This window comes from Peromyscus leucopus, chromosome 4 (genome assembly GCF_004664715.2).
Source record: "Peromyscus leucopus breed LL Stock chromosome 4, UCI_PerLeu_2.1, whole genome shotgun sequence".
In the NCBI taxonomy this organism is placed as follows: Eukaryota; Metazoa; Chordata; class Mammalia; order Rodentia; family Cricetidae; genus Peromyscus; species Peromyscus leucopus.
Window position 1 is genome coordinate 8,173,107 of NC_051066.1, and position 26,447 is coordinate 8,199,553.

The 26,447-nt window shown below is 52.9% G+C and overlaps 1 protein-coding gene across 1 annotated transcript in view; it reads right to left on the reverse strand.

Annotated features, from left to right (window-relative positions):
• Positions 1–1,869: 1,869 nt before the first annotated feature.
• Positions 1,870–26,447, reverse strand: part of Gpr107 (G protein-coupled receptor 107) — a 64,758-nt gene continuing 40,180 nt past the window's right edge. Inside the window, exons 15-18 of the mRNA XM_028884653.2 lie at positions 12,850–12,899; positions 11,350–11,433; positions 9,980–10,101; positions 1,870–6,006 (exon numbers count right to left, since the gene is read on the reverse strand). Coding sequence (XP_028740486.1) covers positions 5,910–6,006; positions 9,980–10,101; positions 11,350–11,433; positions 12,850–12,899 — 353 coding nt within the window. The 3' untranslated portion in view covers positions 1,870–5,909. The remainder of the gene's footprint in view (positions 6,007–9,979; positions 10,102–11,349; positions 11,434–12,849; positions 12,900–26,447) is intronic.

Here is a 26,447-nt window from a genome sequence, read left to right on the forward strand (position 1 = left end):
CTGCTTTCCTCCATCTGCCTCTCCCCTGGCCACTGTACGACACTTGGGCAGTCACACCTTGTTAGGTGGGCCTGCAGATACATGGTCACATGCCAGCCAGAGGCCAGCCCTGGACTAGAGGACCAGAGCTATTGTCAGAACACCAAGGACAGGCTCATCAACCAGGCCCAGCACCGCCAGGAGGCAGTCTCAGCCCCCAAAGACCTTCAGATTCAGAAACTCCGGGCCCTGCAGGGCACCTTTGCCCCTAAAGTGAGAATGGCTAGGTTTCCTAATGCCCAGGGTTGTCTGTCCTTTGCTGCCCCTGCCTCAGCACTCGCTCCTTCTAGAGCCGTAAGACTGTTCCTCCTTTCATCCCTTGCTTCTGACACCTTTACAAACCCAGTCGTTACCACGGGTTATAGCCGGGGCACCACTCAGCCAAGTCCAGGTCAACAGGAGGTTCCCCAAAGCTCTGCAGAATGCAAGGCATGTAAGGTCACTGCAGCTGTGCAGCAGAAGCCAGAGCCCCCCACTCTGGGTCGGGACTGGACGCCACTCTCTTCCTCCAAGTAGATGTGGGCTTGGCTGCTGACTGGGTGGCATGGGGGCAGAGAAACATGGCTTTCTGCGGGTTCTGTAGTCTGCAGATTTCACGATCAGGCTCTCGATGGGCAAGGCACACAATCAGCAGGCTCCCCAAATCGGGCTACTCAACCTGGAGCAGTTCTGAGCAAGGAAAGCGCCTGTGATGAGGCATTGTGTGTATGGGGAGGGGGGTGGCTCTGAAAGGCACATGGACAGGAACAGGGTATGAACGTTCTGCTTGGGTGGGGGCCTCAGAACCACACTCTCACAACTTGGAACTGTATGCCGTTTTTCTGTATGTAGTGTTTGTGTATTGGTGCGTGTGCACTCAGTATTAGACTGAGTGTCCTCTATCACTCCCCACCTGGTTTTGAGGCGGGTCTCTCACAGACCCTGACTGGCCAGCAAGTTTTGGGGACCCTCCTGTTCCCCACGTGTGAGGCTCTTAGGGGGCGCTGAGAATCCAAACCCAGCTTGCCGTGCTTGCCTGGCTGGCACTCTCTCTACCCACCGGGCCACGTCAGCCCAGAGCTGCAGTAAAAGCCTTTTTCTTGGGTGACAAGTGCCTGCCAACTGAAAAAACTGAGTGCAGCCCTCTGCTGACCCGAATGTCTGACCCCACAGGGCATGATGGGCAGAGCTGCTGGGGAACCAGCAGGCCTGTCTCAGCAGGGGCTTAGCCCAAATCTCTGCTGTCACCCCTCCTTTGGTGGCAGCAGTGCTGGAGCCTGATCTGGAGTCTTCTATGACTGCACTTCAGTGGTTTGTGTTTGTTTTTGTTTTTGAGACAGGGTTTTTCTCTGTGTAGCCCTGGCTGTCCTGGAACTTACTTTGTAGACCATGCTGGCCTCGAACTCACAGAGATCTGCCTGCCTCTGCCTCTGCCTCCTGAGTGCTGGGATTAAAGGCGTGCACCACCACCGCCCAGCGAGTGGTTTATATTTGTACCACAGACCTGGTGGTAGAGCTTTGCCAGGTTGGGCTACTGTGAGTGGGAGTGGATGGAAGACAGCCAGCTAATCTGCACAAATCACAAGGAATTACAATAGTTCTCAACCTGAGTGTTGGACTACCCTTTCACAGGGGTCACCGAAGACCATCTACATATCAGATATTCACATTACCATTCATAACAGTAGCAAAAGTAGTTATAAAGTAGCGACGAAAATAGTTTTATGGTTGGGGGGGTCACCACATGAGGAACTGTACTAAAGGGTCACAGCATTAGGAAGGTGGAGAACCACTGAATTACAAGGCCGTAGATAGGGCACACCCAGGCTCCCCCGGGACCACAGACACAGGTTCCCAGCATGGAATCTTTATTGGACGTTTGTTCTGCAGTGAAATGCCTCTATACAGTGGCCAGCCCACCAATCCTGAACACATTCACACACATGCTTGTAAATGTTCAATGGCTAATGCTAAATTTACTCAGTGGCCCCTAGCCCCTGCACCCCAACCTGAGTAGGGCACACAGGCCCATAAGACCTCCTGCAGGTGAAACCTCTGGGTTATTCAGTTTGAGAAATATTTGGGTCATCGCTGCCTAGGGATTGGAAAGTTCCCACGTGTGGACAGGGTTTCTGGCCCTTTGCAGAAGGAGATGGTGCTTGGATGCTAAGGCTGGCCTTCCAGCTCCCCATCCATGGCACAGCCTCAACTACATCCTGTCTTGGGTGTGAATCTGTCTCACTTCGCTCTTTCTGGACACATCAGGAACTTGGTGGCCTGTCAGTAATCTTCTCGTCCTCAGAATCATACCAGGTCCCAACACACCATGATCATGTCTGCTCCCAAGCTTGTCTTGTCCATAGTTCAGTCTCTCTATAGTGCTGGGAAGCAGGGAGGTGGTCCCCTGCCCAGGCAGAGGGCCACGTAAATGTATGATACTTTTAAAGCATGAAATACACACCTCTACAGGACAGAAGGGGCCCCGGGGGCACTGGAAGACCCCGTGGCCTATGATCTGTGATCACATTCTTGGTGGTACAGGTATGAGCGAGACTCCTATGACTGGATTTGACAGATTCCTGCCAGGGAAGCCTTGGGAAAGCTGGAGTACGGGATAGATCTTTGAGCACACCGACCTGTTCTAAATGAATACCTGATAGCCAAGAGATACAAATAAGGCCCTCAACGAACTCCAGAGAGGCAAGGCAGCAGCAGCGGGCAGGCCGGGGCAGCCCAGAGCCAGCACAAGCTGAGGCGGGTGCTGGAGTGTGGGAGCAGGGCTGGGGGTGGGGGTAGGTAGATCTTCCTGTGAGGATCAGCAGCTTGGCAGAGGGAGGCTGAAATGCTCAGCTGTCCTCCTGGGGATGTGGAGCTGGGCCAGCAACCTCAGCAGACTAATGCTTCCTCGAGGAACACACTTTGGGATATGGGAGGTGGCCAGAGGCCACTGAAAATGAACACAGGAATCTTTGATGCGCTTCCCCTTCGGCAAAGACTGGCTTTAGACTCCACTCCAAGAGTGAGACAGGCATTGAGGTGCGGGGAGACCACCGCTGGTACAAAGCAGCCACCCAGTGTTAGTTTGCATAGCTTGCACTCGGGACAGCACACACGCTCGCACGCTCGCTCGCTGGTTTAGAAAATGCATCCTGCACTGCGCTGCTGGCATACAATGCTGCAGTGCACCAGGCTGCAGCCAGTGTGCGGGGAAGGGCCGAGGGAGGGAGTCTCCGGGAAAGCGGGCTGAGGGGGTGGGGTGAAGGGAGAGGAGGAGCAGGGGAGAGAAGAGGAGGGAGAGGAAGACTGGGGGGCCAAGAGGAGCAGAACCCTGACAAGCACCTCAGGAGCTGTGCGGCCCTGGCTAGCGGAGCAGGCGGAGGTTGGGGAGTGGGACATGAAGGTATTTATTCGGAAGTGGTTTTTGAAGGAAAACTGAACAGACACAGGCCTGGTGTGAGGCAGGATCTTTGACCCTGGAGTGAGCTGTTGCACCGGAGAGAATGAACCCCAGTCAGACTAAACATTAGACAATACTCTGCTATCAAATGTAGGAGGCTGACTGAGTCCTCAAGTTAAGTACCGAGACTCAGAGCTTAACACTTGCTCCTAATGTCCAAGAAATAATTTTCTAGCAAAATCCACATTTTATTAAATGTCACAGCCTGCAGCTTCCAGTCCACAGAACTCTCAAAGGAAGCATGGACACCTCACACAGGCAGAGGCAGGGGGGACACAGAGCAGAGCTATAAATACCACAGAGGCACTGCAATGTGCGCCCCATTTTTGCTCAGCCCCTCCCGCACAAGGGCTTCACCGTTCAAACCCGGGGATGCCGAGCCAGGTGGGTCGAGACTCAGGCTGCAGAGGGCAGCTGGTGAGCTGGGGCAAGCAGGCAGCACTCGCTGGACTCCAATCAGACTCCTCTACCCAAGGACCCGCTGAACGCTGGCTCACAGCTCCCAGATGACGACGGAGATGAGAACATTGTCAGTGCAGGACAAAGAGCTGCAAGTCTCCCTTCCCACCGCCCAGGCACACCAGCCAGTCCCCCAGCCCCGTGCTAGGCTTCTGATCCCATCATTCCTGACTTCCCACCTACAGCAGTTACAGGGCAGCACTTGGGAAAGACACTGCTCTGGCCCACCTTCCTGCCTGGGCACCCATGCTCTGGAAGGACCAGGCTGTCCACAGTCCCCTCTCGCTCTCCGACAGAGCAGCCTTATTAAAAGGCAGCAAGTAAGGCCCCTCCATAGAAACCCTGCCTGGGGGAGGCCGCCTCACACCTTCTGAGTCTAGGGCCTGTCAACAATGTCTGCAGGCAAGGAAGCAGCATGCCCCTGAGGGGCAGGCTCGGACGTCACCACAGGAACACACTTCTGCCACAGTGCTGGTAGTGCTTATGTGCAGAAAACAGAGCACTAAAAAGTACCCCTCTCCTCTCCAACCCCCTGCCCGTCACTTATCTAAAGCAAATAAACCAGAACAAAACATGAGGAGAAAGGGTCTCTTCAACGAGCCCTTCAGGTCTGTCTACCTTCCTCTGGATACACCTGTGGTGGAGAGGGACCTGCTCAGACTGGACAGCAGGGAAGCGGCTTCCTGCTGGAGGTGGGGATGTGGAAGCCGGGTGGGGCGGGGAGACAGACAGAGATCGGAGTCTTCTGCACTGGGAGGTAGTAACAGTCACCCCAGGGAGCCCCTGTTCCGTGAAGCTGTGACTCACCTACAAGTCCTGGGCACTAAGCAGCTCTGAGGTGCTGAGCCGGTCACCTGTGCCCTTGGCCACACGCCTTCTAAGCTCGCCTCGGCTGCAGCACTGTCCCATGCAGGCAGGCAGTCGCTGGTGTTCCTGCCCAAGCTCTGAGCAGCCTTGCTGTCTCCTGACCCAGCAGCTCACCTGTGCTCACTTCCTTCACGCACGCCTGGCCTACGTAGTAGAGGCTCAGAAGTCCTGCCTGTCTGTACAAGCTGTGGAACAAGCTTTTCCTAGGTATTTGCTCAGACGTGCCCTCTGCCCCAGCGGCTCCTCAGGGAACCCTCTCCTCTTTTCCCTGACTCTCCTCAGGAGACACAGGTGAAGGAGAGGAAGGCGGAGGGCTGCTCTGGACAGGCAGGGGGATGGAGTCTCCCTTCAGGAGACATGCCTGGAGACAGCGATTCTCTCCAGCAGGGCTGTGGTGCTGGCAGTGGCCTGGACAGCAATGGATGGGTCCTCTCAGCTGGCTTCCAGTGCCGCTGTTCTGGGTCACCATCAGGAGAGAGGACAACACTCAGAGTGGTGCATGGGGCCAGGGCCCCTGGGCAGGTGCTTCAGACCACCTAGGGTGACTATTTGGCTTTCTAAAACATTTCATGTTTCTGTTGCTTTTGTTCCCCAAAGGCGGGCAATCTCTCCTTTCCTTCTCTGTGTCCTTGGTAGACACCAGAATACACCCCAGGGTAGCTTCTTTCCCCCCACCCTGGTACTAGGAATTGAACCCAGAGCCTCATGAATGCTTGGCCAAGCAGTGAGCCGCACCCTCAGCCTCCAAAGCTGTGTGAGCAGTGGCAGACCTTCCCTTCCCACCACCACAGCCTTTCTGAGTGGCAGCTGCTGGGGTTCTCCTGCAGGGAGCCCCGACTCCCAATCAGCAAGGTGAACCAGGCAGACCTCCCTTACCCTCCTCTAGGCTTCCTCCCCTCCCTGAGTGCAGTCCTAGCTGCCTGTAGCCCACGCAATCCAGATTCTCTAAGAGTACAAAAGGAGGTGTCCACGGCACTCAGCCGCGCCATGAGCGCTGGAGTCACTGTTGGGAGATGGCACGGTCCTGTCACGAGCACGCTGGCTCGCGGATGGGGCTAGGAATAAGTTAGTTTTCATTGAGGGCGGCGGATCCTCAGAGCGGGTCCCATCACGCCGTGCCTTCCCAGTCGCCCTGAGGCTCCACAGCACCATTGGTCACTTTCCTGACTTTCTTCATGTTCTCCATCACGCCCGTCGTCGTCACTCTGAAAGGAAGAAGTCAAAACGTTGGGAGAGGCCGGGATCCTGCAGCCAAGGGGGAAGCCTGGCCTCCGCCCGCTAGTGTGCTGCTGTGTGCTGTGTGGTGCTGTGTGGTGCTGTGTGCTGTGTGGTGTGTGCTGTGTGGTGTGTGGTGTGTGCTGTGTGCTGTGTGTGCTGTGTGGTGTGTGCTGTGTGGTGCTGCGTGGTGCTGTGTGGTGTGTGTGCTGTGTGGTGCTGTGTGGTGCTGTGTGGTGTGTGTGCTGTGTGGTGCTGTGTGCTGTGTGCTGCTGTGTGCTGTGTGGTGTGTGGTGCTGTGTGGTGCTGTGTGCTGTGTGGTGCTGTGTGGTGCTGCGTGGTGCTGTGTGGTGCTGGCCAGGCCACTTGACCTTTCTGAGTGTAATTCTTACCTTCCAGAACCACCATGAGGAAAAAGAAGATTCCCTGATCCTCAAACAAGCTGTCATGACTGCCAACATTCATTTTCTCTCTTTCCCCACAGTGGCCAGAGATTGTAGGTCATACCTATATGACCATTATGATTACAGAACATTCAGGAAAGGGAGCTAACTTGTGGGGCGGATACCTTTAGCAGTTCTACACAAGATTATTTCTAAGGCACAGGATGAACCACAGGTTCGGCGCTCCAAACCCTGCCCCATGGACAGCTCACATTGCTTCCTTGTGGTCTGGTGTTCCCAGGCATTGTAAGAAACCCTCAGCTTCTCCTCATGCTGCTGCCACTGCCTAGCCCAGCTCTTCACAACTACCCTACTCCCAGCCTCCCCCTGCCCTCCCCGAGCTGGCCAGCTTCACCTGATCTTTCAGCTCGGGCTCCGAGCATTGTGTCCCTGAGAGCTAAGCGCCATGGGGCAGTTGCTAGTGGCCCCGTGCTGCTGGGCCTGGGCCACTGCCTTCAGCCCTCTCGTGGCTGTGGCTGTCCCTCCCTCTGAGCAGCAACAGAGCCTGTAACTGACAGGCTCTCTAGGAAGGTCCTGCAGCCCCGAGGTCGTGCAGAAAGGAGGGAAGGAAGGCAAGGGGAGAACATCAGCCTCATAGACCAGGGGCAGTGGTGCCACGAGGGACCCTGAGGGACACACGGTTGGGTCCGCGAGATGCTTACTCACCCTCTGAGGACAGAGAGGGCAGTCTAGGCAGCTCCCCAGTGAGCTGCTGGGCCTGGGTGTGGAGCAGATTGACACCCTAAAGCCTGTAGAGGGGCAGGACACAGGATGCCGCAGGGGTACAGCTCTGCTCCCATGCGAACTCCCAACATCCGTCCAGCAGCCTACACCACCGCCACTGGCCTGTTCTCACGGACCCCTGTGCAGGAGGGGACTCTAGTGACAGGCTCTGGAGACACCCAGGTCACAGGTGGGAAGTGAGGCCTCCTGGGCGTCACAGCTCCCAAGCAGATCTGCAGCACATCCCAGAGTGCCAGCCAACAGTGTGCCAAGAACAGAAAGGTGCTGGGGACCCTCACCAGCTCCACGCCTGTCCCCTCCCTGACAGAATCCCATGCTGCCCCAAGTCCAGAGTACAGAATGACACAGCCTGCCCAGCTCGCAGACTACAAGCAGAGAGCCTGGCCGAAGCTGCCCAGGGACACACCTGTTTCTTTCCTAAGACAGACTTGGGGGCTATACTGAGAGGCCCCTGTGGAATGAGAGCTTGGGGAGACTTCAGGCCCTCCCCACCTTCCCTACACCCACCTCAGGTCAGGAGCAACCAAACAGTAAGGGTGTGTAGAGCATGGCCGACACTACCAAGGCCAGTCAGTGAAATGTCACCTAGTACTTTCCAATTCACTGATTTTTTTTTTTCACAATAAAGTTTGTAACCAAAAGTGGTAGGCTCAAGGAGATGTAAAAGAAACAAGAAGGGAAAGCAAGCCCTGTAACTCCCTTTCCAGCTAAACGGAAAAGCCACAGGCCTTCCGCAGTGATGGCCACGCAGGCTCCAGAGGCAGGCCTGGGCCAGCACAAGGATGGAAGCAGTTCCTTGAAACTGGCTCCCACACAGAGGAAAACAAGGCCATGGACTTGTTCTGAGTGTATGGAAAGGAGGGGAGAGGGCACAGGACACAGTTCTTCCACACACTGGGGCATCATCCACGGTAGGGTCAGACCTAGCTGCTCTTACAGAAGACAAACACCACATGTGGCTGATGCCTTACAGAGAGCTAAAGACCTTCTAGAACATTGAGGCCAGAGCTCTGCTTGCCTCTGGCACAAGCTCTTTGTGGAGGACTTAAGAAGTGCCATCAAGAACACACTCCCAAGCAGAAGGGGATGACGGCCCAGGTGCGGCCCCATCCACCTGGCTGAGAGCCACAGGAGTCCTGCTGCTCAGGACAGGAGAGCACCACAGTGGCGGGACCCCCACAGGGCTGCTCTGCATTCACAGCTTTTCAGTCTCCAGAACTCTCAACAGTTGCCCTTCCCAGCCTGCCTCACTCCCTCCTTCTTCCGTGGTAGAGATGGGACCCAGAGCCTTGAGCACGTTAGATAAGGTCTCTGCCCCATCCTCTGCCTCCATCAGCTCCTGAGCTTCTGCTTCCCCCAGAGCCCGGAGTGTGCTGAGGCTCCCTGGTGACGCCCGGGCCCTAAATCAATAAACCCGTGCAGCTGCTAAGCATGAAGCCCCCCACCACTGCAGGGCTTCTGTCGCTGTCATGATATGGCTCCATAAAGGCCCCCAAAACAGCCAGCATGACCTAAGCTCTGGGTCCTTGTCACAGAGGCCACCAAGGGATTACCTCCATCTCCAACACTGCCCCTGGGCTATGCCTTGCCAAACTGTAGAATGTGCGCGGTCTATAAAGTGTATCACTCTCACACTGACACCAAAGTATAACTTTAAAGCATGAAAGTCAGGCATGGTAGCTCACTCCTTTAATCCCAGCACTCAGGAGGCAGAGGCCTCCATGAGTTTGAGGCCAGCCTGGTTTACATAGTCATCCAGGGATACTCAGTGAGGCCCTGTCCCCCAAAAATGAAACAAAACATTGCCATGAGACATATACATCCTGTTTCCAAGGCACAATGGTCTAGAACAGGAACATAGGAACGCAACTCCCACAGGATCACTTCACAGCTCTGCTCAGCAGAGGACGCTATGACCCAGTCATTCAGCCGAGCACCCAGCACCTCGCAGGGGAGGGGCCAGAGGGCCACCAGCTGACGTGTATTTGAGCCTCTTTCAACAACCACTTGCCAAGACTCTGCTACCTCTGCAAAAGGTACAGCTGGAGGTCCCCCTGCTCCTCCTGTGTGGAAAAGGTGTTTCTGCATGGGAGATGGGACTTGGTCAGGGCCCGTGCCAGGATCCACCTGGCACTCACCACCCTAGTGGGGCAGCCAGCACAGAGGGGCTGCCCTAGGAGGCCTGATGTGCCTGACAGTCTCGCCTGCCAGCCTTTGAGCTGTGGAGAGAAAAAGGCAATCGGAGTCTCGGCCTGAGCTGACCACCACACACACACACAGCCCAGCTCATCAGAGTGAGAGCTGGCACACAGGTTATGGCCCACCTGGCAAACAATCACCTTTCCTGAAAGTGAGACCCGGAGTTCCTAACACCGTGACGCAGATGTAAGGTGGAGGTGCTAGTCTGCTGTCAGCCTGTGGTGACTCAGAAGATGCCATTTTCAAACCCTAACAGCAGTGCTGACAGCCTGACAGCCCATTCTGAACTGGCCCAGAACATTTCCAAACTCCTGCCACTGGGTCACTGGGAGCTGCTCCAGTGACCCTTAACAGGGTGGCTAGTTCTAATTTCCCCTGACAAGACGGAGCAATGGCTGGCAGACACTGCACTTCAAACTAGCTAAGCCCGCCAGGGGCTCCAGTGTCCATGGCCTCTGCTAAACATAGAGGCACCACCTCCGAGCTGCAGGATGCGGAGAACAGGGGGCCCACTGAACACCACGCCTTTCAGTTACGGGGAGGGAGGGAGGGGGGAGGGAGGAGGGGGGCAGCTTACACAGATTCCATCTCCAGGTCGTCTTCCTCCTGAGAGAGCTGCAGGTAGGGGTTATCTGAAGCCGGACGGAATTTATACCCCGTCAGGACAAAGAACACCAGCGTGGCTGTCTCATCCAGCAGCTGCAAATTTAAAATCACCCCACAATAAAAGGCTTAGCAACACTGCTCTCCAGCAAGCAATGGAGCTAAACAAGCTGCTGCCTCCTTCAGGCTCCACATGCTTTACCAACTGCTCTGAGCATGGCCAGAGTGGACACTGAGGTGTCTCCATGGGAACCCACTTTTTTTTTTTTATGATGAGAGGATCTTAGTGTGAAACCTAGGCTAGCCTTGAACTCACCACCTTCTGCCTCAGCTTCTCAAATGCTGGGTTACAGTATTCCATCACACTGGTTCATTTTATACCTTCTCTGTCCTACTTGTTCTTTTTTCGTGTGTGTGTGTGTGTGTGTGTGTGTGTGTGTGTGTGTGTGTGTGTGTGTGTGTGTACACACTGTGGAGTTGAGTGTGGAGGTCAGAGGACTACTTACTTAGGGGACTGCAATGTCTCCTTCCATCCTGTGGGTCCTGGGGATCAAACTCAGGCCATCAGTCTTGGCAGCAGGCACCTTTCCCAGCTGAGTTATCTTCCCAACCCAAGAACAAGGGGCATGGGGCGAGGGTTCTACTAAATTAATCCTTCTTAAAAAACAAACAAGACTTTCATTTTACCTTATGTATGTGTATGTCTGCATGTGTCTGTACACCTGTACAGTGGTTGTGCAGGCCAGAAGAGGGTGTTGGCTCCCCTGGGGCTGGATTTACATGCCATTGTGAGTTGCCTACCTACCCTATGTAGCTGCTGGGAACTGAACCTGGGTCCTCTAGAAAAATAGCCAGTCTTCTTGTTCTCTAAGTCACCTCTCCAGCCCCAAGAACAAAGGTCCTAATGCAGATGTAGCACGTGGTGACCCATGACTAGTTCTAGCATCTTACAAAGATGGTTTATGATCATAATAAAAATGATAGGTCCGAAAACCCAAAAATAAAAACGAAAAACAAATCCCCACACCAAGGAGGACTGGATTCAAACTGACTCAGGCTCTCAACTGAAGGCAAAGGTAGATAAATTCTAATTACACAGGGCAAATCTCCCTCACTCTGCTTGGGGCTTTTCTCTTCAAAGACTTAGACTGAATCAATAAAGCAATTACACTCCGATTTCTCATGTAAGCCAGCAGCTCTCTGGGCACACAGATCGCTGTGTCTGGAGAGCAGGGGAGACGGAAGGTCTTGGCAGTCATTCCCAGGTAAGTCAGACACAATCTTAAGCTACACCCCAAGACATAACCTAGACATAAATTTCAAAGTGTCCCCAGAGCAGCAGACCTGGTAAAGCCACTTCCACTGGAACGGAACGGCGAACTTGAGAAGAAAGGCAATGATCCTGGTGAAGTAGATGTAGCACACGATCTACAGAAAAGGAAATCAGAAATTAGAGTTCCGCTTTCTGCCACTCATTAACTGCAACAGAAAACAGCTCCCCAAAGAAAAAGATGTGGTCTACAGCCCTGGTTACCAATTCAGCAGGGAAAGCTGGGGGCCCTGCTCTACATGCCTCTCTCATGGTGGCTAAGATACTGCCCAGCCCCTCCCTGGGAGACCAGCCCCTTTAGTCTGGCTGTTCTAACTCTTTCTCACCACCCACATACGTGCAGGCCGTCTGGTTTCAGTCTCTAAGGGCGCTCTTCCCACCCCCAAGCTTGGGAGTTCCCAGCAGCTGCAGCAAAACGGTCACATGGGGGACACGCAGAAGCAGTGGGCAGTTGAGGCCCATACTCCAGGACATCTGGAACCATCACTCTAAACCACTACCGCTTTCTTCCGCTCCCTGTGATGAGGCCTCAGTGAGCAGGCCATGAGACCACACTGAACACTAGACCAGGCTGGGGTGACTAGGCTTGCAGGTCAGGCCAGGCGGTATGGGTGTGGTGGCTCCCTGGCCTTTCAAAGAACCACTCCTCTGTATTGTCATAGGCATCAGGAAATGCTCTATGGTGACACAAACATTCTGATGATGACATAAGATCCATGTAAACAAAACAAACGACCCAAGAAAGAGCGAGAAGACACAAGAAGAGCAGGTGGATCGATGTCCGCCCCGCTTTTCTGCTGCCACCGCCAACGTCTCAATGTTTGCTTGGGCAGAGCTGTCAAGCTTCCCCATGGAGTCAAGGAAACACTGGGAGCTTGCGCTCCGAGGGCTCACACGAGGCTTGACGGTCATCACCGACTTGCTGGATGCAATGGTGCACACCCTTAATCCCAGCACTTGGGAGGCAGAGGTTAGCCAAGGCTACACAATGAGACCCTCTCCCAAACAAAAAACCAAACCAAACATCCCCAAACCAAACCAACCTCAATTCTCTGTTTTTGAGGGACATGTTACTACAACTATTTCCTGCCTGGCAGATGGAGAGCATGGTGACTACTCAGTAACTTTGGTGGGACTGCAGAGGAGCCCAAGAGTGCACCCACCTTCCTAAGTGGGCAGGAAGGGGAGGCAGGGAATGACGGGGTCTGACCTAGGCCGAGAAATGCCCTTGGGGATCAGACACTACACTGGCCACTACACAAGGACCCAAGCCGTTCCCATGGCTCCTCAGTTCTGTTCTCACATCAGGTGGATGTGCTACTTTTCTAAGTATTTAAAGACACTTCTAACACTAAGGCTTCAAAGCAGCAACCCAGATTTTTCATTTCCACTTTAAGAGAGGGGATGAGAGGTTGTGAGGCCACTGGCAGGTCCAGGTGCAGTGGCCGCTGTCACCAGGCCACTCACTGATCTTATTTACAGTTTTAGTTTTTTGGTTTTTTTTTTTTACTCACCAAGACGTAGTAATGTCTGAAAAGCTTCAGCTTTGCTAAGTTAATGGCAGCTACAAAGAACAGAATGAAAAGTGCATTAACTTCTTTTTTTCTATCCATTCACCGTCCATCTGTCCTGCCATCTTCTCCCATTCATCCATATGGAGACAAAGTCTTGCTATGTGGGCCAGGCTGCCCTCAGGCAAAAACCCCCCCCCAGCCCTAAGCAGTTTGAATCCTTGTGCCCGAACTTCATCAAAATCTTATCCCTTCTATATGCCCTTGGAGTGCAGAGGTGGTGATCTGACATGCACGCACACAGGTACGCAGAAGAAACAGAGCAGGCTGAGTACCTGGCCAGTGGCACGATGCAGCCAATCTCTCAACTGTGTGGGGTAACCCCTCACTCGGGAGCTGGGCAACTAGGAGCAGAAATGGATGCTATGGATGGTGTCTCAGTAGAGACAAGGGCCAGGACTAACCTTTCCAGCCCTGCACTGCAGCTGAGGGACAGCTGCCCCCCTACCAGAATCAGCACCAGGCTGGCCCACAGGACCATCTGAGGGCCTCCCACGGGGCAAATTCAATCAACTCTCTGGCACACTCAGCAGACTTCACTTCCGTCTCCCTTACACGCTGCATAGTGAGTCCTTTGAAATTAGGCTCTCCCTTCAAGAACACTCAAGGTCAGCCAAGCCAGGAGGACACCCAGCTTCCTGACACTGCCTATAGCTATGAAATATTGATGACCACAGAGAGCAGCCTGGCTCCCTCCTCGATTAGCAACCCTTTCATTCATCATAGCCTTCCTGCAGGAGGCAAATTAATTTTGCTTAATAGCATTCAATTACTGATTCAGTTTAAGAATGGGACTGTGGGTGGCAGACATTCAAATTTCCTCTTCCTCCCCCCTCTGGCTCATGATTAGTGGGGGCAAGGAAGCTTAGGATGCCCACAGAAATCCCAGGAATCCTAAGTCATCAAGAGGATTGTCAACTCAGAGCTCTGCCAGGTCTTCTGAGAGGAAAAGGACAGCCTTTCCGGAAAGTTCTGAAGTCCAGAGAGACACTGGATTTTCATGTGTGCCTGTACGTGGCCATGCAGGAGCAAGCACACACCCCCAGCAGGCAAGGGAGGAACAGCGGCAGAGCAGCCAACACTCATCTCTGCACCTCTGAGAATCGGGCCATCTTTTTCCTAAACTCTGGTCCTCACCCTTTGTTCATCCAGTCACTACTAGGTGACCGAGTCCTGATTTGTACCAGGCATTGGGTACAAGCAGTGTCCTAGGACGTGGGTTTCACCCACGTGCACAACCCTGCATCTCCTGCTTCCATGACAGGGCCTGCTCCCACCACACTCGGCAGCAGAGCCAGCCAAAGCTTGAGGGTACTACAGTCTGTCACCCAGGGCACCCACTAATTCTCTCCTTCCTAAACAGCTGTCAGGTGTTCTGCTCGCTGAAGGAGTCCTGGAAATGGGAATTCTGACCTGGAGAACTGACCGCCTGGCAGGGGATGTCCTGCTGTCCCTCTCAGAGTTCCAGTTGCTGGGACAGGGATGAGCTAACTGAGGGAGGACAGGACCAGGCAGTGGAGGGCAAGGTAGGGTTTTCCAGGGGGAGAGAGTCAGGGAGGGTAGGAACCAATGGGGTCCCTCTGTGAGACAATCTCATGGACAGGCAAGCGCGGGGCTCAGCATGCTGCCCTTGGTGATCTGGCAAGAGGTCTAGACAGAGAGTAAAGCCAGGGAAAGACACAGCCTGTGACCTTGACCTTACAGGGAGTTTGAACAGCGAGAACCAACGGTAAGGGCCCCATCGAGTGACTGTCGCTGTAGATACATGTACCTATGTAGACAGTGACCTGGGTGAGGTCAGGGCAGCAAGCGCAGGCTCAGACAGACTGTGGCAGTGACTGGAAGGAAATGGGGGGCAGGAGGTGGGTGTGAGGAGGGGCTGAGGCCCTGCAGATCCTAGGGGCTGATTGCTGAGTTAGAGCAGAAAGGGACACGTTGGCATCTCCCTGGCACCACATGCCATGATGTCACACCTCCAGGCTACACAGACACTTTCTGTGGGGAGGTAGGCTACAAACAGCTCTTTAATTGAGCCTGTGTGCCTCGCACCCTCACACCAGAAGGTTCACGACAGAACAGTGCCATGCTACCCAACACTCCCAGGGCTGACAAATGGGTCTCGGAAGAATGTGAAGAGCTCTAGGCCATTTCCTAAACCAGTCATGATGACGTCACTGCTACCCCGTACCATTAGTTGGCACTGCTGCTGGCAGGCCCAGGCCCCTCAGGTCCCCGGCTGGGGTTTCCTGACTGCTGGAAATAGACCCCAGAGCCTCAATCCTGTTAGTCGGCTCTCTGTAGCCATCCCTGACACACTGTGCCCTGCAAGCTTGTAAGTGGAGGGGAGGCAGGAGAGCAGAGTACTCAACAGTACAGGCCCAGCGCGGCTGGACATGCAGGGTTCAACCCTCAATTCTTCGGCCAATTCTACTCATGTGATAATAAGCAAGTCACCTGCCCTCCCTGTCTGAATTTCAATTTGTTCATCTGTTAAGGCAGAAACAATAATATCTACCCTTAGGGCTCCTGGGGTAATCGGCAGGGCAACTCAGGCAGCAGACAGCTCAACACCTGGATGCTATTCCAAGTTTATCAGAATCCTATCAGGATCACATGGAGCTAGCCTGCATCAAAGGTGGCCACTGGGACTGGCAGAAACCCAGACTCTAGTAGTCCTGGAACAAAATGTGAACTGGGACTACTGACATGCCCAGGCTCTCCTGGCAAGTGCTGCCTGCCATACGGAACTGATGAGTCAGGGCACAGAGCAGAGGAGGACCAGTGCAAGGTGAAACTTCCCGGCATCATGACAAGAGCAGCCAGCAGCAGGTCACAGCCTGGAATCCCAAGCTTCCTTTTCTTCTCTTCCAAAGATTTCCTAGAGTTTAGGAGGCCGACAGCTGGCTGCCCCTGAACCACAGGGAGCTGGGCTCTCCTGGGAGTGAAAGCTTGTGGAGGCCTGGCTGGGACTTCTGACTCTGCTGCGTTGAAGCAGCGAATATGGTCAAAGAATGAGCAGGCCAGAGGGAGCCAGGAGGCCTCAGTTCCAGTCCTACTCCACTGTAAGTCCACACGCCTGCCCGACCTGGCTCCTCATCTGGACGGGAGCTTCTATAGGGTAGAGGCCCTGCCCAGGGACTACCTGAGGGGCCAGAGCTTCATTAATTGAAACATTTTGTTTGTTTTCAAGACAGGGTTTCTCTGTGTAGCCTTGGCTGTCCTGGAACTTGGTCTGTAGAACTCAGAGACCGCCTGCCTCTGCCTCCCGAGTGCTGGGATTAATGGCGTGCACCATCACCATTCCCTGGCATAAAGTGAAGGCTTCTTATGGAATCTGTCCCAGGCCCAGCTGTGGAGGGGAACAAGCAGCATGCCCCCCGCCCCCAGCTCCAGGGCTCCCCCAGTTAGAGCACCTGCAGACTCTTCCTCCTCCTGCTCAGAGGAAATAGGTCACAAGTGGAGCCTAAGCATGGCAAGGACTTCTTCCTGCCCAATGCCCCCAGGTCGAGTCAAGACACAGCCGCCACAGGAGGTACTGCTGCCCTTCCTGGCTGCCACCTTCCCTCAAGTCATGGTGACCAAGAAGACCAAAGAACAGGTGACAGCTACTTGGAGAAGGGGCAGCAAGAACCATTTTTCTTGAGGGATGCGGCACCAATGATCTTGGAAATGACCCCACACCATGTCACACAGGCAAGGCTAACTACACTCTGCAGGGAACTAGCCGGATGGCTCAGGAGGTAGAGGGGCCTGAGTTTGATTCCCAGAACCCATGGAATAAGACAAAAACAGACTCCTTCAAAGTGTCCCCTTGACCCACAATGGGAGCTCTGTGCCTCCCACACCTCCTCCCACTCCCCTGCTATGTGTGTGCACATGTGTAGACACACAAATAATAAATAAAGTGACGGCTAAGGGCCAGTAAGATGGGTCAGCGGGCAAAAGTGATGGCTGCCAAACCTGACAATCTGACCTCATCCCTGGGACCCACATAGTACCAGGAGAGAATGGATCCAAGAACACTGTGCTTTGACTTTCATAACTGCACCCCAGTGCATGCATGTATGATGCACGTACACACACACACACACACACACACACACACACACACACACACACACACACACACACATACACACAGTGACAAGAGTCTTCAAAACTAAAGGATGTGAAAGGAAGGAGTGTTGAGAAGCAGGGCTCCAGAAGGGGCGATGGAAGAGCAGGTGGGGCAACCGTAACCAAAACGGACTACAGACATGTATGAAGCTGTCGATAAATTAAAATCATTTCTAAAAGAAGTCAGAAAGGGACCATATGCTGCGCTGGCAGAGGACCCAAGTTTGGTTCCCAGCAGCCACATGAGTTGGTTCACAACTGCAGTTCCAGGGGATCTGAGCCCATCTTCTGGTCTCCTCAGGCTCTCCATGCATGTGCATAACCAGCCCCTGCCCCCAGACACACATGAATATACAGAATTACATTTTTTCAAATCTTAACCCCCCCAGGCGGCCAGAGACAGACCACACCTGCCCCAGCTGACTTCCTCTGATAGTTCTGAAACTATCCAGAAACAACGAGAACCACCTCAGCCACCACTGTCTGCTGAGTGAGGCGGGCACTGAGGGTGTGCCCACCACGCCATTTCTTCACCTCACAAGTTCCTTTATGTAGGAAGCCGTGCTGTTAGCATTGAAATAACCGGCCTGGTGGAGGTTAGCCAGACTCAGCCTGTAAGTGGAGAAGCCAGGCCCAGGGCCAAGGCCACCTTCCTTAGCACCGAGTTCTCTCCACTTCTGACCCGCTGCCATCAGGCGGCTGCTGGTGACTGCCAGTGCCGTTCCCAGCGACAGCTGACGACTTACGGGGCACACAGAAGCAGAGGCCAGGGCAGCTTCTTAGTCTTTGCCCCGTGTGAAGGAAGTCCCCGACTTCGGACGCTGCCCAGCACCCTTCCTCCTGGCCCTCTCTGTGCCATGGAGGAGGAGTTTTTGCCAGCATGAATCGCTCACACTCACTTTGATCCTAACCCCACGTCCACGTAAGTTGCAGCTCGAGCTCACCTTCAGGGAGCAGAGGAGCTCTGCGCATGCTCACACGCTGGCCTTCCGGCCTATGCACACACAGCCTCTCTACACCATCACTGTCAGCAGGGAGACAGGCCACAGATTGGGGACTGCACTGGCCTTAAAGTGTTAGTGGGGGCCCTAAGGCCTCCCACCGACAAACCCCAGCCAGCTTGGGGGAGCAAGCACAGGGCAAGCGGCCGTAACTGCAGCAAGCGTAGTAAAATGGCTGCCCAGAGACTTAGCCTCTGAGCTAAGTTACTCAGAGCACAGGGCGCTTTCCTCTTCAAGCCATTAGCGGAGTGTGAAAAGTGATTAAAATCTATTCCTACATGCATTTAAAGCCACAGCCCAGGAGATGTCAAAGGTAAGTGAGCTGAACCATAGGGGCTATGCAGCTGTGCCAGACCCTATCTTTAATGATAGAAATGAAATGAACCAGCTGGACAGGTGGCTCAGCCTAGAGGTAGCCCCAGTTTCTCGGGATGCTGAAGGGAGAATCTCTAGAGTCTAGAAGCTTGGGATTAGCCCAGGCATTAAAGTAAAAACCTGCCTTAAAAAAAAAAAAAGCCCGCCGGGCGGTGGTGGCGCACGCCTTTAATCCCAGCACTCGGGAGGCAGAGCCAGGCGGATCTCTGTGAGTTCGAGGCCAGCCTGGGCTACCAAGTGAGCTCCAGGAAAGGCGCAAAGCTACACAGAGAAACCCTGTCTCGAAAAACCAAAAAAAAAAAAAAAAAAAAAAAAAAAAAAAAAAAGCCCAAAATACCATAGGGCAGTGAAGTACAATGCTCATTTCCTGTTCCTCCTTCCCTTCGGCTCCAGACTCCGTGAGTGCTGCTCAAGGAAGGGTACAAAAGACTGGTCCAGACTGGCCGTCAGTGCCTCCACCTCTCCAGCACACTGTGTGCAAGTGCGGAGAATGAGCTCATCAGATGGACCCGGAGGAGACTGCAGGCAAGCTTGAGCGCATGTCCCTCTCAGCTCTCCGCCCCCATCTCTCCACCGCACAGTCACAACCAGCAGTGAGCCAGGATGAAGGTCACACTTCCGCCTGTTTGATAGCACAGGCCACCAAAGCAGGCAGCAATCTGGGTAAGAGAGCCTGATCTTCCTGGACTACTGCAGTAATCGATCAGGGAGAAGAAGCTGCGGTCCTGACATGCCAGCAGCCCTAGGCAGAAGCAGGCCATGAGGGGGCAGTCACCACAAGTGGGCACACTGAGCTCCTGATAGTCAATCAAGTGTTGCATCTGCCATCGGCTCTTTCTCAGCCTGTGCTGTGAGAAGCCCCTGGGCTCTGGGTTGTGTGTTGTATGACCTCAGGATGGGATTACTTATTAAGTAAGAGGTTCCATATTTCATAGTGTTGGAAGATACTACGAGTTGGTAACAATTCAAGAACTGGAATGATGTAGCTGAAGGGGAAAGACAAGTTTTTGGTGGATAACATAAATATGCCTGTTTTAAACTAACATTATGACCTATTCTTTCTATTGCTCTCTGAACTGTGCTTGAGCTTTTTCTAGGGTCTTGAACCCTTTGATAATGTGTGAAAGTAAGTCCTAGCTACCCAGGTAACTTCATACCCAAGCGACTGTACCCACAGTATGTGGCACCCGCAGGAGCGGGTAGGAGGCATCTGCAGAGACCATGCAGACACCAGCTCGTGTGAGGTGGTCCTGGGAGCAGGCCAGAACCCTCTGAGGCTTTTATGGGCACCACTGTGTGCCACAAGAGAAACAGGCACATGCAGTGCTCCCAGGGCAGCACCGGAGAAAATATGTCTGCAGGCAGCTCCCGTCAGGCTGCAGGAAGCTGGGAGAGCACCCTGGGAAGCAGCTCCAGACTTCGGGCCAGAGTGTCCTGATGTCCTTAGCCACACAGGGACAAAAAGCAAGTGACAATGCTCTGCGATCCAGGAATTCACGTCTGTCTCTTCTGTTACAAAGCCCTGCTCTGGGTGACAGGGTCCAAGAGCTGGTCTTCAACAGCAGTGCATGCAAAGCACTGGAGGGCAGGGGACCACACTGCCACGGCCCCAGGGCTGTCCCCACAGCCCTCAGGGAGGGAGGCTCAGAAGGAAATATGGCTTCCCCTCTGCTCTTGGCTCTTCCCTGAGGGCTTCCAGCTGGAGGCTCTACGCTTCCTCTGGTAACAGCTCTCAGTCACTGCCCACAGCATCATGGCTCCTGCTTGAAAGTGGAAACTGAGGCTGGACAAGCCTATTGCAAGGGGCCACTGAAGCGAAAGAACTGGGGAATCATGTGCTTACAAACCCACTAAAGCCAGAGCTCCGTCCCACGCTCAAGGGCGTCTGGAAGAAGTCTATAGTCCCCCACCAGACTCTAACTAGTTAAGGAGAACTCCACAGTCCCCCACCAGACTCTAACTAGTTAAGGACAAGTCCACAGTCCCCCACCAGACTCTAACTAGTTAAGGAGAACTCCACAGCCCCCACCAGACACTAACTAGTTAAGGAGAACTCCACAGCCCCCCACCAGACACTAACTAGTTAAGGAGAACTCCACAGCCCCCACCAGACACTAACTAGTTAAGGAGAACTCCACAGCCCCCACCAGACACTAACTAGTTAAGGAGAAGTCCATAGTCCCCCATGAGACACCAACTGGCTAAAGAAAAGTATCAAGTCCCCACATGACAGGCAAGGCAGTCAAGTCCAGGAGAGCAGCCTGAGGCTTGAAGAGCAAAGCTCTGGCTGCCGAGCTGAAGTCCAGCAAACACTTAAAAGCAGCCTTGTACTTATGTGGAAGTACAAGGACAGGCCAGCAGTCAGTACTAGTGCACGTTATACGTGGTCTGGAACATGCCATCTCTTAAATGTCTAGAGTAGCTGGGGGTGGCAAACTGCCTGTGCAGGGCAGGATAGCAGCTGTGAGGCTCCGTGGACCCCCAAATCTGTGACTACTCAGCTCTGCCATCAATAGACGATCACGAGAGTCAAACACAATTTTACTTATAAAAACATGGGGACAGCTGAGTTGTTAAGGCTGGCTAGTGTGCACAAAACTCTGGGTTTGATCCTCAGCACCCATCAAACTGGGTGTGCTGGTACATGTCTGTAATCACAGCACATGGGAGGTGATAGAGGCAGAAGGCTCAGAAGGTCAAGGTCAATCCTGGCTACACAGTTGAGTCGAGGCTAGCCTGGGATACAGATGTTTCTTAAAAAAAAAAAAAAAAAAGTTGAGATAGCAGTTTGAGAGCTGGAGCAATCACTCAGCCCTTAAGAGTGCATTGCTCTTGCAGAGGATTCGATTCCCAGCATCCACATCAGGCAGCTCCAACACCCTGTAACTTAGCTCCAGGGGCATCTGCACTTATCTGATACCCATAGGTACATGCACATGCACACGCAAACACACACACACACACACACACACACACACACACACACACTTAAAATTAAATAAAATAAATAGCAACATGATCTAGTTCCCGGAAGCAGCCAATGGCTTGCTCCAGCAGCACCTATCATTCAACTTCCTCCCATAAGCTTGGAATGGCCAGTCGAGTTCCAGAATGGCAATCACTGTGCTCTCATGTCCCTGCTGCGTATTCACAACACAGACTGGCTGCGGCTGCCGCAAGGGTGCAATGGTAGTAACCTGTCTAGGAAAACCAGAAAACCCTGTATCAACAACCAAAGCACAAACAACCTCCCACTGTGCGGCACGAAGCTGGAACTAAAGACAAGAGGTTCTGTAGCTCTTCGATCTGGAGGTCAGTCTGACACCACACCTTCTGGTACATGGCTCAAAATGGAGGCAGCACATACCAGTGGTGAATAATGCAGGCAGGAAAGGCATTCAAGGGGTGTCGGGTGACTTTTAACACTGTGTTCTGGGGCCAGCAAGATGGCTCAGTGGGCATCTGAACCCTTTGATAATATGTGAAAGTAAGTCCCAGCTACCCAGGTAACTTCATACCCAAGCGACTGTACCCATAGTATGTGGCACCCGCAGGAGTGGGTAGGAGGCATCTGCAGACACCTGATGACCTGAGTTCAATCCCCAGGATCCACAAGGAAGAAGGAGAGAACGGACTCCCATACAACTTCCTCTGATCCCTGCACATGTGCCATGGCACATACATGTAGACAGACAAATAAATGTTAAACAACTGTTAGGATCCTGCTCTCACTCTTGCGGGTCTAACATCTTATGTCATCAGCGGGGTGCAGGCTGCGTGGTCACACAGTCCCTGCCTTAAAAAGCCAGACACGGACCCCACGCTCTCTCTCTGCGCTCTTCTTTCTGTGCTTCCTCTCTGCGCCTCTCTCTCTCTTCCTGTTTCTCTAGGCTTGGCTTCTTTCTAATAAAGCTCTTTCTAACATTGGGTTCTGCCGTGGCCCGTGACTTTTCCGCCAACCAACCAGCGCCGTTTTCCCATCAACAACAACAAAAGAAACCCACATACTGTGTTTCTGTGAAACTGAAAACACACTCCCTAGAAGAGCAGGCCATTCCTTGTGTGCACCTGGTCACCTTCTACTAGGACCATCTCCTAAAGGTTCCATCTCTTGGGCATCACACCAAGGACATGGATCCTTGGGAGGACAGCATGATCCAGTGAAAACATGAGCAAACGACTTGAAATGACATTTTCCAAAGAAGATATACTAGTGGCCAATAAGCTCTTGGAAATACGTATAGCATCACTAATGACTAGTGAAATGCAAACCGAAAGTTTACTAAAATATCACTATTTGTTCCAGTTCTCATACTGCTATCTTAAATAAGACTGGGAGGGACTTCTTGGTGATACTGGTGCTGGGAAGCCGCCCAAGCTTTTCTGCATAATTCCAATAAAGTAGCTGGCTCACCATACTGGACTGAACTGTTTCTTTGGTTTTCCTATGACCTCTTCATCTCAGGTGACTAGATGTTTAAGACTCCCCAGGAAAGATCTAAGCAGGGAGTCTCACATCGCAATCACGCTGTGCTCCTATTCAAATCACAGCACACAGGGTGAGACTTAAACTCATCTCAAAGTTGGTGGACATGAGCTCCACAAATCACACAAAGAGCTTCACATAGCCCGATGTGCTACTCACACCTGTAATCCCAGCACCTGTGCAGCTGAGGTAGAAGGATCCTCATTGAGTTCTGGACCAACCTGGGCTACAGAATGAAATCTATGTCAGCCTGGGCTACAGCATAATCCTGACTCAAAAACACCTGGGGCTGGGGCTGGCTGGGCAGGTAAGCACCTGCTGAATGAGCTGGAGGCCTTGAGGTTAAGAGTCCCCAGACCTCATGAAAGCTGGCTACGGCGGCATGCCCATCTACAATACCAGTGCTGCTCCCTGGTCTGGGGTTACCAGCACCAAGACGACACCTGCATGTCATGGTGTGCACAAGCACATAGAGAGATTGGAATGAAAACCAAACAACAACTTTAGTGGACACAGGAGGTCTGTAGCCTTCTAAACGCTCAAGCTATCGACTGCCCAGAGAAGCGCTGTGAAGAGCTAGAGTAAAAACAAGAAGAAACACACTGAAGGCTTTTCATCTACATACACAAATAAAACAGCTCCTTGCCAGGAGACAACTGCGGCCAGCAGACATCTCCAATAAACACAAGTGTCCTGGGAGTGAGGAACTTTCCTCACTGTTGTTAGGCCTCACAGGCCCAGATTCTGCCTTTTGAGTTTTGCCCGTCTGCCTGCCTGTGAGCTCCCTGCCAGGTGAACAGGGTGATGCCATGCATCAGGTGGAGCACAGCGTTTCAGTGACTGGCACTGCTCTCGCAAACACTGAAGCATTTCTTAAACAATCCCACACTGGTAGCGCTCCCTCTGCACACCCTGGAGGGTTTTAAGAACTAGGAAACTCATGTTCCTGTGGCAGCTGTGAGCTCTCCTGTGCTGTTCTTTGTACTGAAAAGCACAACTTGCATTCTGGCAATAAACACTGCCCACTGTTTCCTGTGACATGTTCACTTCACTCATTTCTGAGTGACACGGCTGTCCTTTCTTGTGACCCACCACACCGCAGTACCAAGTGTACCTTCTTCCATTTTTCCACTCTGGATATAAAGACAGGCACTTGGGCCTGAAACTTGACACAAGTGCTTGCTGTATCATCCCAGACATTCTGAAAGGACACGAACCTGGGCCACCCTACAAGTAGGTGCCAGTGAAGAATCTGGTGGCTTGGCTGGAGAGATGACTCTGAGGTTAAGAGCACTCCCTACTCCTGAAGAGGACCTGAGCTTGACTCTAGCATCCATGTGCTAGTTCAGAGTCTGGGACTTGTAGTCGTAAGTTTTCTCTGCTCCCGCCCAGCCACACAGTCCCACAGTCGCTTATAAAATAGTCATTCAGAGGCTTAAAATTATTTACAAACTGTATGGTCTATGGCAGGCCTCTTGCTAGCTGGCTCTTATTTCTTAAATTAACCCATTTCTATTAATCTATGTTTTGCTACATTTTCCGTGGCTTTACCGGTCAGTACTGGCATGTTGTTCCTTGGGTGGCAGGCTGGCGTCTCTCCTGCCTCTCCTTTCTTCTTCCCGTCTCTGTCTTAGATTTCCTGCCTGGCTATAACCTGGCTCACCACAGGCCAGAGCAGCTTCTTTATTAACCAATCATAGCAACACATATTCACAGCATACAGAAAGACATTCCACAGCAGTAACTCCAGTTCCAGGGGATCTGTTGCTCTATTTTGGCCTTCAAGGGCACCAGGCATATGGTGTACATACACATTCACAGGCAAAACACCCTTGCATAGGAAGTAAAATATAATAAAATAGATAAAGAACTCGGTGGTTGCTGTGGGGTGGGGCTGCCTCCCTGATCCCACGCAGGCGTCACTATTTGACCTGGCGACACTTCTGCACATCAGTGAGGCGCCCAGAGCAGAGCACACAGCTCCGTGTGGTAGTCTGAGTAAGAACGGCTCCCACAGGCTCACACAGACGTGACCTTGTTGGAGGAAGTGTGTGACTAGGGTGGACTTTGAGGTTTCCCACACCCATGGCAGCTCAGGCTCTCTGTGCCTGTGGATCAGGATATCCATCGTTCTCAGCTGTTTCTCCAGCACCATGCTGCCAGGACTGCCACCCTGCCATGATGATAACGAACTAAAACTCTGAAACTGTAAGTAAGCACTCAATTAAATGTTTTCTTTATAAGAGTTGCTGTGGTCATGGTGTCTCTTCACAGAACAGTGACTGAGACACTATAATGTTGGACTTGAAGCCAATGTGACCCAAAGAACCCTGGGAGTGCCAAAATGATGTCCTACGGCCAAGGTTCCTTTCTGACCATGGCAGCCATTCAGAACGAGGCCACGCCTCCACTGGCCCTTGAGAATGAGGCCTGCAGCCATCCAATCACACCACGTTTCTGAAGCACATGTAAAATGGAAGGCTCTTTAGAATACTTCTTCTGCTTTTCCCTCAGGAACAGAAGACAAAAAACCAGATGACTAGAGGTAGGGCCCATCCGTCAAGTTATGCAGAATATTCCCAAGCCAGGTAATGATGCCAGAGAGAGAACTGGAGAGAGGAGGAATTGGGCTGCAGGGTCCAGGGCCAAGCAGCCAGCAGATCTTGGCAGGAGGCTGGAGCATGGGCACCCACCGTGCCCCTAAAGGCCACAGACTGCAATGAGAGATGACCCGAGAGAACCCTCAGTGTGTGGCGGAAAAGCAACAGGCAGGGCGTGGGCTGCTTCTCTTAACCATTTCCTTTGTTCTCCCTCAAGTTCAACCGAAGGGAATGCAGAGACAAAGGGTGCACGAGCCCAACACACACCCTGGAAGCCATGCCAGACAGCATTCCCCTGCCTGCTCAGCCTGCGCTGCACCGCACACGCCCAGTCACTGCCGGGGCCGGGGCGGATCAACGGGTGATGAGCTGAGGAGAGACAGTGAGACACCTGCTCCATCTGACCACATGCCTCCAGATCCTGGGGCAGACCTTCCCACAGGGGTGACCAAAGATCTGGAGGACTTAGGCAGGGCTGTACTGTGGTGACACTGACCAGCGAGCGGAATGCCGGTCCCATGCTTCTCTGTGACGGTTTCCACTGAGGGAACATGGCTTCTTTGACTCTGGAAGTTACTTTTCAAAGACCAGAGTGAAGTACACACTTGTGGATCAGCTCAAAACCATCCCACAGAGCAGACTCCCCCATCCTGTCTCTTGCCCTTCCTCATGGGTGGGATGCAAGACTGCTTTTACAACTGAAGAAGTCTCACACTGCCACCTGGTGGAAGAAGACCTCATGTGCTCCTGGTCTAGACCAATGGCTCTCAACCTGTGAGTCTGTGATCCCTTCACAGTAGTGGCCTAAAACTATCTGCATATCAGATATTTACAACTCTACAGTAGCAAAATTAGTAATGAAGTAACAATGAAAACAATATTATGGCTGGGATCAGCACACCATGAGAACTGTCTTAGGGGTCACAGCATCAGGAAGGTTGAGAAGCACTGCTCTAGACAGAA